Genomic DNA, 18843 nt, shown 5'->3' on the forward strand with positions numbered 1-18843 from the left:
ACGTCAAAGATTTCCAAAAACAATTTGTCATATGGGGGCGGCACGGTGGTGTGGTGGTTAGCACTCTCGCCTCACAGCAAGAGGGTTGCCGGTTCGATCCCGGGCGTGGGAGCCCTTCTGTGTGGAGTTTGCATGTTCTCCCTGTGTCAGCGTGGGTTCTCTCCGGGCACTCCGGCTTCCTCCCACAGTCCAAAGACATGCAGATTGGGGACTAGGTTAATTGATAACTCTAAATTGTCCATAGGTGTGAATGTGAGTGTGAATGGTTGTCTGTCTCTATGTGTCAGCCCTGTGATAGTCTGGCGACCTGTCCAGGGTGTACCCCGCCTCTCGCCCGATGTCAGCTGGGATAGGCTCCAGCCCCCCCGCGACCCTCAAGAGGATGAAGCGGTTAGAAGATGAATGAATGAATGAATTTGTCATATGGACTCGTCAGACCACAGCACACTTTTCCACTTTGTGTCAGTCCATCTCAGATGAGCTCAGGCCCAGAATAGTTGGCGTTGTTTCTGGATGTTGTTGAGGCTTTCACTTTGCATGGTAGAGTCTTAACTTGCATTAGTAGATGCAGGGATGAGCTGTTTACTAACAATGGATTTGTGCTCCTGGGCCTATGTAGTATTATATTTTATACAGTCATGTCAGTTTTTAATGCAGTGCAACCTGAGGGGTCAAAGGCCATTCAGTGTTGGTTTTCAGCCTTGCCCCTTACATGAAGAGATTTCTCCAGATTCTCTGAATCTTTGATGATATTGTGGACTGTAGAGGGTGAAATCAGACTATTTGTCCACACAGTTTTCTACGAGTGGTGAACCTCACGCCGTCCTTGCGAACAGCTGAGCCTTTTGAGGACACCCCGTTTATACCCAATCATGGTACTATCAGCTGTTACCAATGAACCTGTTTACCTGTGGAATGTTCAAAAAGACCCGTTTGGAACATTCCTCGGGTTAATTGGTAACTTTCCCAGTCTTTTGTTGCCCCTGTCCCAACTTTTTTAAAAACATGTCGCACGCATCAAATTCAGATTGAGTGTTTATTTACAAAAACGATAAAGTATCAGTTTGAACATTAAATGTCTTGTCTTTGCATTGAACCCCCAATTGCTCGGGGTGCTCGGCCATGGAAATATTGAATATTCCCTTGGGGACTAATAAAGTATATAGAATTAAAAATTAAATTAAACCCTGGGTCAGTTACGATGGCAACATACTCCGTGAAGCAAACCTGCTGGCTCCCAGGTTTGCCTCATCTAAGCCTGAGGCTGATCGCCTGCTGAGCGTGTCACAGGAAGGAGAAACATGGCGTGTCCTTTTGTGAATAAAGTTGTGTTGTGCGTTAAGGATTTACTGCAACAGATATTGAGTGTAACGTCGAGCTGCATTAATGCTGACCCACATTGTTCAAGGCCAATTCCAATCCGATCCCTTACAGACTCACTGACTTAGAGGCACGTTCATGTGAAGCACGTGAGTGTGTGAGGGCTGTCCCATTGTCAAATTGTCAAGTCAGTGAGTGAGCCCTTTATGCCCCCTTACCGTAGGTCAGCATCGATGCGGACTTACGGTAAGGAAATTACCCACAGTTCATAGCATTGTGCTTACAATAACCAATAAATGATCATGCCCAGAGCCGCCAGTGTCAACAACATTTTGTAGAGAGGGGGATAAGTGCTGTCCCATTCCTATTTACAGCATCCGGAGCCCTTTCAGACTCTCAGGGGAACCCTGAGAGTTCAGGGCTTGAGTAGGGGGCCGGATTGGAATGGGGCCCAAGCTTCTGCACATGGGACAACACAAGATACAGAGCTTAGGCTCGAACTACTTCCTGTTACCAACATGGCAAAATAAGAGCAATGATGATGCAATATATTGAATACCACCACAAAAGTCGTGGACGTTGAGGTCCATGACTTTCAGAGACTGTTGCGTCAAGAGTTGGTGATTAGACCCCGTTTGGTTGTCTCATCGTTCCTGGAGGAGTGTCTATATGAAAGATAGGATTTTATATCACACTAATCGTACTCGTACTTGTACTCATCGTCCTCCGCTTATCCGGGCCCGGGTCGCGGGGCAGCAGCCTCAGCAAAGAAGCCCAGACAGTCCTCTCCCCAGGCACTTACGTCAGCTCTTCCGCGGGAACCCCGAGGCGTTCCCAGGCCAGCCGGGTGACGTAGTCCCTCCAGCGTGATCTGGGGCAGCTCCGAGGTCTCCTCCCGGTTGGACACGCCCGAAACACCTCCCAAGAGAGGCGTCCGGAAGGCATCCTTACCAGATGCCCGAACCACCTCAACTGGCTCCTCTTGATGTGGAGGAGCAGCGGCTCTACTCCGAGTCCCTCCCGGATGTCTGAGCTCCTCTCCCTATCCCTAAGGCTGAGCCCAGCCACCCTGCGGAGGAAACTCATTTTGGCCGCTTGTACTCGCGATCTCATTCTTTCAGTCACTACCCAGAGCTCGTGACCATAGGTGAGGGTTGGAACGTAGATCGACCGGTAAATCAAGAGCTTCGCTTTCTGGCTAAGTTCCCTCTTCACCACAACGGACCGGTTAAGCGCCTGCATCACTGCTGACGCCGCCCAATCCGCCTGTCAATCTCCCGCTCCATCCTACCCTCACTTGTGAACAAGATCCCGAGATACTTAAACTCCTCCACCTGAGGAAGGACCCCCCCCCCGACCTGGAGTGGGCAATCCACCCTTTTCCGGCTGAGGACCATGGCCTCAGACTTGGAGGTACTGATTCTCATCCCAGCCGTTTCACACTCGGCTGCGAACCGTCCCAGCAAGAGCTGGAGGTCACTGTTCAATGGAGCTAGGAGGACCACGTCATCCGCAAAAAGCAGGGACGAGATCCTCCCATCACCGAACCTGACACCCTCCATCACTCCGCTGCGCCTAGAAATTCTGTTCATAAAAGTTATGAACAGAACCGGTGACAAAGGGCAGCCCTGGCAGAGTCCAACCCTCACCGGGAACAGGTCCGACTTACTGCCAGCCACGCGAACCAGACTCATGCTCCTTCAGTACAGGGACTGGATGGCCCTTAGCAAGGGGCCACCAACCCCATACTCCCGGAGCACCCCCCACAGGATGCCCCTGGGGACACGGTCGTAAGCCTTCTCCAAATCCACAAAACACATGTGGACTGGTTGGGCAAACTCCCATGCCCCCTCCAGCACCCTGGCAAGGGTAAAGAGGTGGTCCACGGTTCCACGTCCGGGACGAAAACCACATTGCTCCTCCTCAACCTGAGGTTCAACTATCGACCGGACCCTCTTCTCCAGCACCCTGGAGTAGACCTTACCGGGTAGGCTGAGGAGTGTGATCCCCCTGTAGTTGGAACACACCCTCTGGTCCCCTTTCTTGAAAATGGGAACCACCAACCCGGTCTGCCACTCCAGAGGCACTGCCCCCGATGTCCACGCAATGTTGCAGAGGCGTGTCAGCCAGGACAGCCCTACAACATCCAGAGCCTCGAGATATCCAGGACGAATCTCATCCACCCCCGGTTGCTGAGTTGTTTCACTACCTCAGCAACCCGCCCCGAGACCCCCGTCTCTGTTTCCTCACTGGAATACATGTTGGTGGGATTGAGGAGCTCCTCAAAGTATTCCTTCCACCGCCTGACAATGTCCCCAGTTGATGTCAGCGGCTCCCCGCCCCCACTGTAAACAGTGTGAGCAAGTTGCCGCCTTCCCCCCCTGAGGCGCCGGACAGTTTGCCAGAACCTCTTTGGAGCCGATCAATAATCTTCCTCCATGGCCTCACCAAACTCCTCCCACGCCCGAGTTTTTGCCTCCAAGACTGCCGCCGCTGCGCTCCGCTTGGCCCACCGGTACCCGTCAGCTGCTTCTGGAGACCCACAGACCAACCATGCCCTGTAGGCCTCCTTCTTCAGCCTGACGGCTCCCCTCACCTCTGGTGTGCACCAGCGGGTTCGGGGATTACCGCCGCGACTCGCCCCAGCGGCCTTGCAGCCACAGCTCGCAACCACCGCCTCGACAATGGCAGAGCGGAACAAGGCCCATTCGGACTCAATGTCCCCCTCTGCCCTCGGGATGTGGTCGAAGCTCTCCCGGAGGTGGGAGTTGAAGATCATCTGGACAGGTTTTTCCGCCAGGCGTTCCAAGTAGATCCTCACTGTTCGTTTGGGCCTGCCAGGTCTGCTCGGCATCTTCCCCCACCATCTGATCCAACTCACCACCAGGTGGTGATCAGCTGACAGCTCTGCTCCTCTCTTCATCCAAGTGTCCAGAACATATGGCCGCAGGTCAAATGATACGACTACAAAGTTGATCATTGACCTGCGACCTAGGCTGTCCTGGTGCCACGTGCACCGATGGACATCCTTATGTTTGAACATGGTGTTAGTTATGGCCAAACTGCGACCCGCACAGAAGTCCAATAACTGAACACCACTCGGGTTCAGATCGGGCAGGCCATGAGCAAGCAAGCTCCGGCTCCTTCTCCGCCAGAGAGGTGACATTCCATGTCCCAAGAGCCAACTTCTGTAACCGAGGATCGGACCGCCAAGGCCCCCGCCTTGGTCTGCTGCCCAATCCACATTGCACCGAACCCTTCTGGATCCCTCTGCGGGTGGTGGGCCTGCAGGGGTACGAGCCCATGTAGCTGGTTCGGGCTGGGCCCGGCCGGACTCCATGGGTGAAGGCCCGACCACCAGGCGCTCGCCCACGGGCCCCAACCCCAGGCCTGGTTCCAGGGTGGGGCCCTGGTGACCCTCCGGGCCGGGTACACGTGTGCTTGTTTGTATCCATCATGAAGGGTCTTTGAACCGTTCTTCGTCTGACCCTTCGCCCAGAACCAATCTGCCATGGGAAACCCTACCAGGGGCAAAATGCCCCCGACAGCATAGCTTCTAGGGTCATTAGGGCACTCAAACTCCCACCACGATAAGGTGACGGTTCTCGGAGGAGCCACACTAATCATTTGTCTGAACAATCTGTTCCATCCAGATATATCAAATAGCCTATTAGGCTAACGTTACACATTGTGGATTTACATTATCATCGGAGTAGAGACAGCGGTTTGTCGGGCTGTACGAAAAGTGTCTTTGGCTCTGAGAAGACTTTTGCCAGTTTTTGTGGTTTTCAGTGGGCATAAATCAGAAAGGATCATCAAAGAGGAATTCCAAAGAACTGCAGGTTTGTCAGTGTTAATAACAGATTAATCTGCGTGGATACATCATGTAATGATTTATGAATAATTTTCATATATTCAAAGATTCTGCAGTGTAATTGGCTGCATATATGGACTCACATCCCCACCATACCTACATCTGAATAAAGGAGATACGTGAATCATTTCACCGCAGTTAAGCAATTTGTTAACCTCAGCCTACTACTGACAGAATAATATAAATATAAGCAAAAAAAATTTTTTGTCTGGATAATATTTTTGTGTTTTATTTTGAGTTGCTGCCAAGTGCGTTTGGGCTCCACCAGATTACAGGTGAATAACAGGATATAGCAGATTATATTAAAATATATGAACACTGTTAAGATAGGCCTATATAAATGTTGATATATTTTCTGTAGTCTATATTAGACTCATTAAGGCATCACATCACATAATGTCACTACACGTCACCTATCAACACACTTTGTACTCACACCATCACACCTCACGCTGTTAAACTGGGTCCAAACCAGTCTTCATTTGCGTCATTAAAATCTCCAATTCAGTTGAGATGAAACAAGTGGCTCTTTTAACTCCACTTTCTGTCACTGAGAATCACGTTATCTGCACTCCATTGATGATGTCTTTTGGTGCTCACCATGAACACGCTTCCCTTGGGCTGAACATACTCAGAGTTGATTGATCTGATTCTGATCAGCTGTTCTGGAACCGAAAACTCAGTTTCCCAGCTCAGGTTCAGTCAACTCGGAGATCGGGATAAGGCTCAGAGTTTGTTGAGCCTGCTTTCTGAAATAGGGTCCTGCTCAGCTCATTCAAATAGTTAATAATATTGATCTACATTTATCATGGCGAATGTGTGCAAAATTGCAGATAATCAAACTGATGTTTAAAGCAATAAACTCATTAGCCTACATGAGATCTATAGAACAAAAACAATTTGTCAAATTTTAAATGCTTGGAATTATTCATCAGGGGCCTATTTCAGAAAGCAAGATTAGTGAAAACTCTGAGTATGTTGAGCCTGAGATGAGGGAAACTCTTAGTTTTCCGTGTCACAAAGCTAGCTCAGCGTAACCCTGAGTCAGTTACTATGGCAACTTAGCCTACTCCGTGAAGCAAACCTGCTGGCTTGCAGGTTTGCTTCATCTAAGCCTGAGGCTGATCACCTGGGGGGTATTCCATCAACGTAGCTAAGAATATCCAGACTAAGGTATAATCTTGAGGTTTGACTAAATGCCAACTCCCAATCTAGCGCCAACCCGTTCCATCAAGTGAAATCAGCTGGCTCCAATTGACGCTAATTCAAGCCTCACCTGTTAAGCCTCAACTCATGCACGCGCCCAGGGAAAATAAAAGTCCAAACTAGTCGAGTGCTGAAAATGTTGCAAAATGTCAAAAAGCAACAGAAAGGAGCGAGTGGAGGCTTTTTCTACGGCGGAGCAAACGCTCTTTATGGAAGTGTATGAGGACTATAAGGACATAATTAAGAAAAAGGCAATACTGCAGCAATTAATAAAGCAAGGCAGGTGGCGTGGCGGAATATTGCCGACAGGCTTAATGTGCAAGTGACAAAGAAAATTCAGCATTTCAGCATATCATGTTCAATAAATCCTGCATCAAAAGGACAAAATATATGTAGATAAGAACACCTATTAAAGCTAACAATTCAAGTATGCCTAATGAAATTCACCAAATGTGTAAATTAATATTAGTGAAAGACTATTTATCACATTTATCTACTGATTCCTATGTACATTTCAGATGATGCATTTCATCAAACTATTTTATGTCAATCATCGCATTTATCACATAATTGATTGTAGATTATGACATTTCCGAAATGATCAGTTTATAGGAAATAATCACACGACATTTATCTACTGATTGTAGAAAATTCCATTTAGCAAATCCATCAGTTCAGTGGAGATGAAGAAAACTATTAAGTGAATGCAGGTGATAGTGAATCAATTATCTATTTCTCATAATTTGGGAGTCAATTGTGAGCTCTATCCCTTATTATGTCAAAATAAGGAAAATCCCTTTAAATGTATGGAATGTGTTATAGGATGAGGAACAGACTAACCACAATGGTGTGTGTCCCATTTTAATGTGGTTGCTTTGTGTCATGGTTAATTCATAAATAGAAAAGATAACCATATGTTAATGTGAACAAATCAAGCCCTATGCATGATGTATGGTGATGCTAGAAATAATCAAAATGAATAAAAAATACACCCTTTTTACCTCTCTGCAAACAGTTACCTTACTTAGCCTCTCAGCATCACCAACACTATACAGGAATGTACCGCTAGCAAAGAACCTCAGTGCAATACAGACTGACTGCACAGTGGTCAGAGACTGTCTGCGGCATGTGACCTTTATAATGTGTGGTTCCAGCAAACTGCATAGATACACTATGCTCTGCCTGCTGAACCGGTACCTCTCCCACAGATAGGAGTCTGTCTGTATCAATGTGTTGGTCCTGTCCTGGAAGACCCTTGGGGCTGGTGGTTGGAAGGCCCACTAAACAATGTGGGCCTCCTCATCAACAGGATCCTTGATGAAGGGGCATGCCATTATTTCCTAATTTACCCTCTCTTGCTCTGTCTCTGTGTCTCCCTGGGTGTGTCCCTCTCCTTCTCTGGCTGTTGTCAGTTGACCTTAACTGGCTGTGAATTTGCTAGCAAATTGGAAACAGAGTGGGGTGGGGATGGGAGGGCAATCACATATTCATGTACAATCTTTTTTTTTTAATACCTCAGTTTCATTTTATTATAGTTTTGTTTTTATTAAATTGATTATGGCTTTACTGTTGTGTGTTTTTTTTTTAATTATCTTATTTTTATTACATTTTAATTTGTTTTTTAATAGTTAATTTTTTTTAATTAATTGTTATATATTTTATAATCTACATATTATTTTATCATTACATGACAGTTGTGAGTGTGTAAAAGCACTGGCAGAACTGTCTTTTAGGTGTCTGTTCTTGTCTATTGAACATTTTTTGATCATAGATGGAGCTAATCTTCACCTTAATCCTGCTACAGACCAGGATTGCCCGGCAGCATAAGTTACCATGGTTACTAGGCTGGGATTCAGGTTAACCACCTTGATGGAACGGAGTTGTGGCTCAGTTTGATGGAATGGAAACTGGAGTTTAGCTCAATCAGGCTTAGCCAGATCCATGGTTTCCATGGTTACCGATGTGAGGCTAATCTTAGCCACTTTGATGGAACAGAACTCTGGCTTACATTAGCCAGACTTGGCCGTTTAAGTCTGGATTTGCCTTTAGCCTGCTTGATGGAATACCTCCCTGCTGGAAGGAGAAACATTGCGTGTCCTTTTAGTGAATGAAGTGGTGGATGTTGAGGCACAGTTTATTCAGAGGCTGTTGCGTAAGGAGTAGGTGATTAGACCCTGTTTGGATGTCTCCCTGGAGGAGTGTCTATATGAAAGATACAATTTCACATCACAATATCATTTATCTTAACAATCTGTTCCACCCAAATATATCAAATAATACACATCCAGGATTTACATTATCATCACAGCACATTTTATGCATTGTCCTTTGATTCTTTTCTTTATAACATCAGAGACACTGAACACATCAGAGAGACAGCGGTTTGTTGTACCTTAAGAAAAAGTGTCTCTGGCACTTTTTGCTCGTTTTTGTGGTTTTCCCTGGACATAAATCAGAATTGATTATCAAAGTACTTTCAACGGGACATCGGTGGCTTAGTGGATGGAGCAGACGCCCTGTGATCTGACGCTCAGTCCCTAATGCAGCGGGCGCGGGTTCAAACCCAGCCTGCAGCCTCCCGTGCGTGTCGTTCCCTCTCCCCCCATAACGTTATGCTGTTTTGTCATTAAAAGCAACAAAAGCCCAAAAATTATTCATTCATTCATTCATCTTCTAACCGCTTCATCCTCTTGAGGGTCGCTGGGGGGCTGGAGCCTATCCCAGCTGACATCGGGCGAAAGGCAGGGTACACCCTGGACAGGTCGCCAGACTATCGCAGGGCTGACACATAGAGACAAACAACCATTCACGCTCACATTCACACCTACGGACAATTTAGAGTTATCAATTAACCTAGTCCCCAATCTGCATGTCTTTGGACTGTGGGAGGAAGCCGGAGTGCCCGGAGAGAACCCACGCTGACACGGGGAGAACATTCAAACTCCGCACAGAAGGGCTCCCACGCCCGGGATCGAACATCAACCCTCTTGCTGTGAGGCGAGAGTGCTAACCACCACACCACCGTGCCGCCCCGCCCAAAAATTAATCTTTAAAAAAAGAGGAATTCCACAGAACTGCAGGTTTGTCAGTGTTAATCAGAAATTAATCTACGTGGATACATGATGCAGTGATTCATGAATACTTTTCATATATTCATAGATTCAGTGGTGTAACTGGCTCATTTATGGGACTCAATATCCCATAATAGCTCCATCTGAGAATAAAGGAGATTACGTGAATCAGAAGTCATTTCACAGCAATTCAGCAATTCAATTAACCTTAGCTTAACATTGACAGAATGACACAAGTACAGGCAAAACAACTGTACAACATTTTTGTGTTTGATTTTGAGTTTGTGCCCCGTGCATCTGGGCTCCATCAGATTACAGCTGAATAAGAGGATATAGCAAATTATATTACAATATATGAAGACTGTTAAGATCTAAAAATGTTTCTATATTTTCTGTATATTAGACACATTAACTCATCACATTACATCACATCACTTCACATTACCCATTAACATGCTCTGCAATTTTTTCCACTCCCACCTCATACTGTTTAACTGCACCTTCCGTATTAGATTTTTAGGGACCTCGGCTGTATTTTTAAAAAAATATCTCCTCCTAGACCATTTATCGTATCAGCCTCAAACTCGCACACATGACAGCTCACACCCTGCTGAACAAATAATCTAAATAACTTTGTCATTACTGGAACGGTTTGGATTTTATAAGCGCTCAAAGGTGACGTGTCACAAAACCTTCTGATGATCTTCAAAAGAAAACATGAGGGGCAACACATCTTAAACTTACGACCAAGATCGCATTTTTGACTCCACAAACATAAAAAACTATATTTCTGCATTTAGGACGAGTGTATCTCTCTGCTGGTATGCTCAGATTGGACCCACGGTTTGGGAATTAAAGGGAGGAGTTTGAGACATTGTAAAGCCATGTTAATCTGCCTGGTCTCACAGCTCGTCTCTCCCTCTGCTGCATGCAACTCATTAATCGTCATGACAATGCCTTCACTCTCACAGACACAGACCTCTGTGTGTGTGTGTGTGTCAGTCACAGTCTTTAAAGGACAGATTGCAGCTGCAGAATCTTCATTTTAAACAGCATCTACACATTATATATCAGTGTTTTCCATCTATCACATACTACTACAGCCTTTATTACTGATAATACTGTTGCTACTTTTGTGATAATGACCGTTAAATACATATTGTAACGTACTGTGATATTAAGTCCCTCTATTGCCAAAAATGACCTTGCATACCCTTGACATTGCTTGTTTTCTCGACATTTCGATGCTTACAAATAATTCGCACTGTCTACGTGAGCTGGAGGCCGAAACGGCGAGTCCGAGGTCCCGTCCAATGCTGCTCGCAGCTTTAATTTTTTTTTTTCATTTCACGGTCATTAAAATCTGATTCAGTTGGGATGAAAGAAGTGGCTTTCTGCTTTCGGACACTGAATATCATGTTATCTGCACTCTACTGATGATGGCTTTTGGTGCTCACCGTGAACACGCCTCTCTCAGGCTGAGCATACTCATAGTTGACTGAACTGATTCTGATCAGCTATTCTGGAACTGAAAACTCAGAGTTTCCCAGCTCAGGCTCAGTCGACCCGGAGATCGGGATTAGGCTCAGAGTTTGTTGAGCCTGCTTTCTGAAATAGGGCCCAGGACAACTGACAATAATAATAACTAATATGGACTAGTTGAGTGCACTGAGTGCACAGTTGCCCACGTGCAGTTTCACATGGTGTGTGTTTGGGATACAGGTCATAGAAAATTGCAGATTAAATATTCAACTGAACCCATTAAGAAGAGCAATATATTCAGACAGTTTTTGTGAATTTGATAGTATGATTGCTTTATTGAAAGTACAGTAGTACCATTGCCAATAGTGAGATAGTTAGTGAGCAAAAACTGTACATTAGTAGTTGAGGTAGCACGTTGAAAAGACCAACACCTCAAACTACATGTAATGTCTTATTGTTTAGTTGTTATACTAGTTAAAGTGTTTATGTTGTGTTGACTTAAAAGTGGGGCGCACTGGTAGAATGACTGACTGACAGAATGACACACTGACAGTTTCCGTGATTATGTACAGCATACCATACCATGACTCAGTCATACCAAAAATGAGGAAAAAAAACAAAACATTTGGCCACAGGGGCAGCCACAGCGATCGGTTGCATTTTAGCCATTTTTAAGTATTTTTCTGTTGTTATAGCGCCACCCAGTTGCCAACTAGAGTTAAATTTCTCCAGTCACCTTGAGGCGTCCTGTTCTACATATCTACCACGTTTAGTAAAAATCGATATGGCGGTTAGGCCTAGATAAGAAAGTAGCTCTCTAGCGCCCCCATTTTGTTTTATCGGGTCAATAATGGTGGGGTCCCCTCAGATTATGTGTGGTCATATGCCTACAAAGTTGCGTGGTGATGGGTGAAACCCTTGAGATGTTATACACCTTTATGTGATGAGCCATGCCCTCCGCAATATTCATTGCCTTATAGAATCTCAGTTTTAGTAAGTTTTCCAACTTTTGCCAGGAGGGAACTTTAGATATTGGTCCCTAGATTATGTTCACCGAGTTTCATGCAGATCGGTCAAACTTCCTAGGAAGAGATCGATTTTAAGTGTTTTTCAACAAATTCAAAATGGTGGAAAATCTGTATAACCGGAAGTTATGGGTTCTTGAGGCAAATTTATTCCTCATGAGGAGAGACATCTCTGTGCAAAGTTTCATGTCTGTACGACATATGGGGCATGAGATATGCCCCTTCAAAGTTTGCAATTTCAATCGGTTGCTATAGCGCCCCCCTTTGGCCAATTGATGTAATATTGCTCCATTCGCATTCTCCCATGACCCTCTACCACTGTGCCAAATTTCACATGGGTTGACCAAGTCAGTGAGGAGTAAAATGTGGAACACACAAACCCACACAAACCCACGCGCACACACACGCACACACACAGACAAACCGAGTTTTCATCATTATATAGCAAGATAATAATAATGATATGATTCTGCTGAAAATTGATAGCACCAATACCTCAAACTACATGTAATGTCTTATTGTATGCTGGAAATAGTCAGGGTTGGAAATATGCCCATTAAAAAAAACAACAAAACAGTAAAATTGGGAGGTGTAATGTTAAATTAATAATATTTATGATCATTTTAATTATATAACAAATGTAAGTGAAGTTTGAAGAGAGGTTAGTGTAAAACAAAAAAAAACTGCATTTGTAGAAAAAAGAAGACTTTAATAGTAAAACCCAAACAGTTCAGTAACAGCCTTTCAGTCAGTGACAGCAAATGTTCATATATGTCTGTCTCAGATAAAAACTCTGTATCTCCAATGGTTGCTGCTCCTCATTATATAAGAGCAAATGTGTTGAGACCACTTTTGAACCTTTAAGGCTCATAGAAACAGCTTCCTCCCAGCTGGCTGCCAGTGCAGGTTGGACATTAACTACTGTTTGGTTGTAATTTTGGAGATACGCAGTTTTCACTGAGCATCAATATGTCATCTGTGAGGATATGAGGCATCTCAGTTAAAAAAACACATGGATATGTAAATAAAACAAAGAGGAGTGTGTGTGTTGGACCATCAGTACCATTGGTATTCACATACACAGTATGTGAGTGCATGGTGCACTTGAATGGATAAGTATGTCTGTGTGTATGTGCATGCATGTGTGAACGAGGGCACATGATTATACCCTTATGAACCCCCCCCCCCCCCACCCCCCCAAAAAAATAAAAACAAAACAAGGTAACCAAATTCTACATGCTTGTGAAATGTAAACCCACATGAGCTTCTGACGGTTCATCAAAGTTCATCATGTCTTTTCGTTAAGTCTTCCCCGTAATTGGTCGCCTGGCTGCCCACAAACATGTTCCAGTTGGCCAGAATCTCTTTCTTGGTTATTTTCTCGTCCTGTTGATTGATTCCATCCATCAATGGTTCATTGGTTTGTGATTGAAAGATAGAAAGAGGAGGGGACACATTCGATGATGACAAATAGGACAGACAGATGATGTTAATAATTAACTCACAATTACCCAATTAATTGCATCATGTTAACTTATATTCCTGACAGCGCAGACAAGTGACGGGCTGTCAGTCTGGCTGTCTTCTGACCAATCCCTCAACATGTTGTACCTTTCCTACTTTTATTATTAAATCTGTTCTCATTCCCAGGGCATCAAATATGGCAGCCTGGTTAGTGGCACTCAGCTGTTAACACACAAGGCACGTTACACAGTGGTGAAAGTAGTAATACTTTGTTACAAAACATCCATATTTTTTGGGATTATCAGGATTTAACTTGAGTTTTTATATTTCTGTCAACTTTCAATTTTACTCCACTACATCCTAAATATTTTTTTTATTTTTACTCTGAAAAATTTGTATGTATCAGTGTAGAAGTATTTTACTCCAGTTTTTATTACCATTTCCATTTCTTTGTCCTAAAGCATCTTTTGTTACTTCACTACAAAATAAAATCACAAGGTTTGGAGAATCAGTAGTCCTACCTTGCAAATGAGATCATAGTTTTATCACATAAGCTCAAGTGCAAACAAGTGCTCTCAAAGCCACAGTTAAGTTTGGATTTCCAGTCAGGCCCAGGCTGCATGTCAGTTTAGATTCAACATGCCTGGAACTAAATACCACTTGACAATGAGACTGACTTTCACTGTGAAACCACTGACCTTACAACAGTTACAACAGTGCATGGTATTGCAGTTATGAGTGGAAACTGTTTTGAAAAGTCTCTTGATGCATTTATTGACACTTCAATATTTTACTTTTCAAATTTAGCTGCAAATCACCCTGAAGCCTGAAAGTTTCTGTGTCAAAGGCCACATATATATAGCAGTGTTAAAGCAGTGGTAGGTCTACCTTGTTGGTGTCCGTCTCATGGATCAAGTGTTTGGCTTCGTTGTCAGCATGGTCAACCTCTCCTGGCAAAACCCAGTGGGCCACCTCACCAGCATCCAAGAAGCCATCCTGTACAACACACAGCTGCTTTACTGAGGAGCTAACAGGAAGAACAGGCACAATGGAGGCACACATTCATCTAAATCCACTCTGAAGAAAGGTGAAGCTGAGAAGCTAAGCAAGAACCAACTGAAACTGTACTTTAGTCAGGAACACTTTAGTTAAAAAAAAAAAACAAAACAAACAAAAAAAAAACTTTATTTCCACTTCCAATATTACATTTGGCGGTATGGCTCTGTTCTGGGGCCTCTCTGCCTTTCATCCAGCCTACACAAAAACCCTTTGGCAGAGAGAGCACACCTCTCAACCCTTCCACGCACCTACATGGAGAGCCTAAAGGCCAAAACACACCGGCGCCGTACGACGCACATCAAAACAGCTGCCCCCATTATTTTCTATTTACAAACCCCCAAAGCGTCGACGTGCCGCACCGCGGCACTTTACGCTATTGTGCTATTTTTCCAGCGTCGCCGCCCTTGAAAAAGCGCTATTTTGTACTTCCCAGCCTAGTGGACTGGAGTGTGCAATAGAAATCCGGTTGACGCCCCGCAGCGCGACGCTTTTTGTGTGTGTTGGGAGCGGCACTTGACTCGCGTCAATGACGCCGCCGGTGTGTTTTGGCCTTAAGGCTGAGGGAGCACACCTCTCTACCCTTCCATGCACCTACGTGGAAAGCCTTAAGACAGAGAGAGCACACTTCTCTGCTCTTCCACACGCAAATGAGGAAAGCCTAAGGCAGGGAAAGCAGTAGCAAAGACCCCCCGGGAACAGAACAGAGTAAGCATCAATGACAAACAGCAATGTCACTGATAAGTCAGACAGAACATGAAAAGGAGGAGCTGGGGTGGAGGCGGGTTGCAAAGCAGCTTGCAGTGGAAGCACCAACAGTAGGCAGGCCAAAGCAGTTTAAATGGGGCACCCTAAATGAAATTTGCCAGTTGGCTGCATAGAAAAGAATAATGTGATCTATGAGCTGACTCCCTTCCATCAATAAACTGATTCATCAGTTGAGATCAGCTGATGTAGCTGGAATGTGAACGGAGTTTGATATCATGTCCTTCCTAAACTAACACTATGCTCAATAATAGATAATAAACATTCATTCAAGTTTTGTGTTAATTCTGCTGTTGGCCAGTGGAGGCTGCAAATAGACAAACAGACAAGCTCTGTGCTACTTTTCAGAATGCTGTGCTAGGGTCCTGACAAAAGTTAGGACATATGACCACATTACTTCTGTTCTAAAATCCTTACATTGGCTAACTGTCAAGAGAATTGATTTCAAAATCTTAATGCTTGTGTAAGTCACTCTGTGGTTAGACAAGCCCTGACTGACCACTTTTAAGTCAGCACTAAAAATATTCCATTTTTACATTCCCTACTCCACCTTGTAATGACTGAAAACTCATTCTTAAAATCTTTAAATTCTTTAAATCATTTTAAATAATCTTTAACTTTTTCTCCTTTAATTTTTTCTCATTCCAAGATTCTTCCTGACTTCTGTCAGAAGTATACTTACATGTCTGTTTCAGTTGGTTTTAGGCCCAATCCCATTTCTACCCCTTAAGGCCCTGCGTTTATATGACAATGTTATTGAAACGATCCCCATTCACACGGAGCTGCAAAATCTACTGCAAACGCTGTAGTATGCATGCCAGGCCAACTGGTGGCAGTGTAAATTTGCAAAGCAACACCACGGCATGACGCCATGCGCCTGCGCTGAAGTGCCTTCCTCTACAACACAGTGATTACAAACCAAAACAAAGAGACACAATGGCGAAAGCATGCAAAGATAACTTTGTCTGGATGGACGACGAGGTGGAGTTGCTACAGTAACAGATCTACACTTCACTTCAAATCAACAGGGTGAGCAGCACAAACAGAGCTCGATATTGTTGTTGTGACGGTCGACTTTCTCGCGCATGCCTAGTGACTGGAACCGTAATGCGCATGTGCGAAAAGTCTCTGTTTTCAGAGGAACTGCATATTGCAAGTTTACATGACAACGGAGATGCTGCCGTTTCAAAAAAATTGCACTCTGGAACCGTTTTCAAAACGTTGCGTTTTCAGGCACCCAAAACGCCGCTGTCGTGTAAATGATCGGCCAAAACGCAACTAAAGTTTACCGTTTCCAGTTGAAATCGTTGTCCTATAAATGGGACCTAAATCTTCCACTTGGTACTGAGTGCCCTCGCTTGCGAGATAACCCTTGATGAGGGAAGTGAGAAATATTAGGGTAGAGATCTTTCCAAGAAATGAGACACCACTTCATGCAAATCAGCATGGCCGTAGTACCAACGCAAGATACCGGTAGTCATTCAGGTTTGAAAATGCTGGCTCCAGCGCTTGTGTTGTGGCGTGTGCTATGTTTAGTCTTCTCCATCTGCTGAATCAACGGAGAAGAAATGCTGAAAACAGGAGGCGTCTAAGACGTCTTCTAGTTCTGATTGATTTTATTTGGGTAAGGCGATTTGTTTAAATATTTTGACGCTGTGTTCAACCAAGTTGCTGATGAGTTTATGCTAGTCCAACCATCTGTTGTTTGCATGGCCTACATTCCGATAGTACAGTAACAAATTGTTTTCCAAAACTTGCCAAAGTTGCTGACTTTTTAAGGTGTTCTAGAAAATTCATCTTCCACTTCGTTGAAAGTGTGGGCCGGGGCTCCCTTGGAATCTAGGGTGGGTTTTAAGCGTTGGAAACCACTTCCACTCCCTCAATTATGTTTTGGGACACCACTAGCCTAAACGTGAACATGCACAACCAAGTGCAAGTGGGTATTTCTAGGGGGAGGTGTGGGTATTGAGACAGGCCCTTAGTGTGAGAAAACAATTTCACGTCAACATCAGTTCACCAGTGGTCAGCAGGGGTGAAAAGAACAAATTCCATTTACTCTCATTACTGTAAGATGTGTTATTGTGTACTCATTTTTCTAAAGTATTTCTGAAAAACAACAATTTGACTTGTTCTCAGGTACTTTGCAGCTCCACAGAGCTATGTCCAGAGAGGTTGGCACTCAGCCAGCACTGGAAATCCAATCACCACACAGCCTCAAGCTATGGTGTTTCCACATGTGCGAGCTGTTACTCTAACCTGTGACTGAAACCATCTCATGTGTTGGGAAAATAATCTCAAATGATTGATTACTATTTTTGTATAGCTGAGTAGCTTTTACCTTGTTGGTATCTCTGAACTCAGAGAAATGTTTCCTCTCTGTCTGGACCCAGTCTGGCTCGCTCTCCCCATCCTCTGGTGTGAACATGTCGCCTGTGGAGCAGCAGCAGGACACACACATTTAGGACAGATGGCCTCCATGTAAGGAATGGAGGGGTCACTGGTCCATTTGGAGTCACCTACCGATGTATTCATCCAAGTTGATCTTGCCATCGCCATTCTTATCAATGTCCTCCACAGTTTCCTAAATGAGGAAATTATTTAGTTCTCATAGTGGTCCAGACCCATTACTTGATGTACTGATCAAGTCATTTTTTACTTTTGGTCTCTGAACATTGAGAGCTCTGTGCAAGGAGACAGGGGTCATAAAAGGTAACCTGATCATACACTTTCACTGTTGTAAAATCAATATAGCTGTCAGGCTGCAGGCATTATGGAAAACAAAGGTTGTGTATCTTAAATCAGTATGAATACAATGTTATGTGTATATATGTGTAAAGGTCCCTGCGATCACATGGCCTGCCTGGTTTGATTTTAACCCAAAAGCAGAGCTGAGGTACATAGCCTCATCAGGGGTCACAAGGTAGAAAAAACTAGAATTGCTGCCCCAGTCCAAGTCCATTTGTGCCAAATTTTAAGAAATTCCCTTAAGGTGTTGTTGAGATATCAAGTTCACAAGAATGAGACAGGTGAAAGGTCACAGTGACCTTGACCTTTGACCAGATTGACCTTTGAAAAGATTACTCCGTCGTTAAATTCAATACCAAGTCCCTCAGTAACAGAGGTTTCCTGTACCGACTTTAACCTCTCCCGAATTGATCATTTTGTCGATAGCGCCGTAGGTTCGCTGCGACCAACACTTGACTCTGTAGCTCCTCTTAAAAAGAAGTTAAAAAAGCAAAGAAAGTTCGCTTCTTGGTATAACTCTCAAACCTGTAAGTTAAAACAAATATCGCGAAAATTTGAAAGGAATTGGCGATTAACCAAACTGGAAGAATCTCGTTTAATCTGGACAGACAGTCTCAAAACTTATAAGAGGGGCCTCTGCAATGCCAGAGCAAACTATTACTCAGCATTAATAGAAGACAATAAGAACAACCCCAGGTTTCTTTTCAGTACTGTAGCCAGGCTGACTGAGAGTCAAAGCTCTATTGAGCCCTGTATTCCTTTAGCCCTTAGCAGTAATGATTTTATGAGCTTTTTTAATGACAAAATTCTAACTATTAGAGGCAAAATTCATGAC

The 18843-nt window shown here is 44.2% G+C and overlaps 2 protein-coding genes across 3 annotated transcripts in view; one reads left to right on the forward strand and one right to left on the reverse strand.

Moving 5' to 3' along the window:
• LOC125878859 (uncharacterized) overlaps window positions 1-18843 on the forward strand; it is a 265428-nt gene that overhangs the window by 45259 nt on the left and 201326 nt on the right. The window lies entirely within an intron of this gene.
• The window catches only part of rcn3 (reticulocalbin 3, EF-hand calcium binding domain), a 32097-nt gene that overhangs the window by 568 nt on the left and 12686 nt on the right, over window positions 1-18843 (reverse strand). The window contains exons 5-8 of one of the 2 annotated variants that reach the window (XM_049560318.1): window positions 17784-17844; window positions 17602-17693; window positions 14331-14438; window positions 12667-13364 (exon numbers count right to left, since the gene is read on the reverse strand). In XM_049560318.1, coding sequence (XP_049416275.1) covers window positions 13257-13364; window positions 14331-14438; window positions 17602-17693; window positions 17784-17844 — 369 coding nt within the window. In that variant the 3' untranslated portion in view covers window positions 12667-13256. Of the gene's footprint in view, window positions 1-12666; window positions 13365-14330; window positions 14439-17601; window positions 17694-17783; window positions 17845-18843 lie in introns of those variants that run through there. The other variant, XM_049560319.1, reaches the window with a different exon arrangement.

This window comes from Epinephelus fuscoguttatus, linkage group LG19, assembly GCF_011397635.1.
Source record: "Epinephelus fuscoguttatus linkage group LG19, E.fuscoguttatus.final_Chr_v1".
NCBI lineage: Eukaryota > Metazoa > Chordata > Actinopteri > Perciformes > Serranidae > Epinephelus > Epinephelus fuscoguttatus.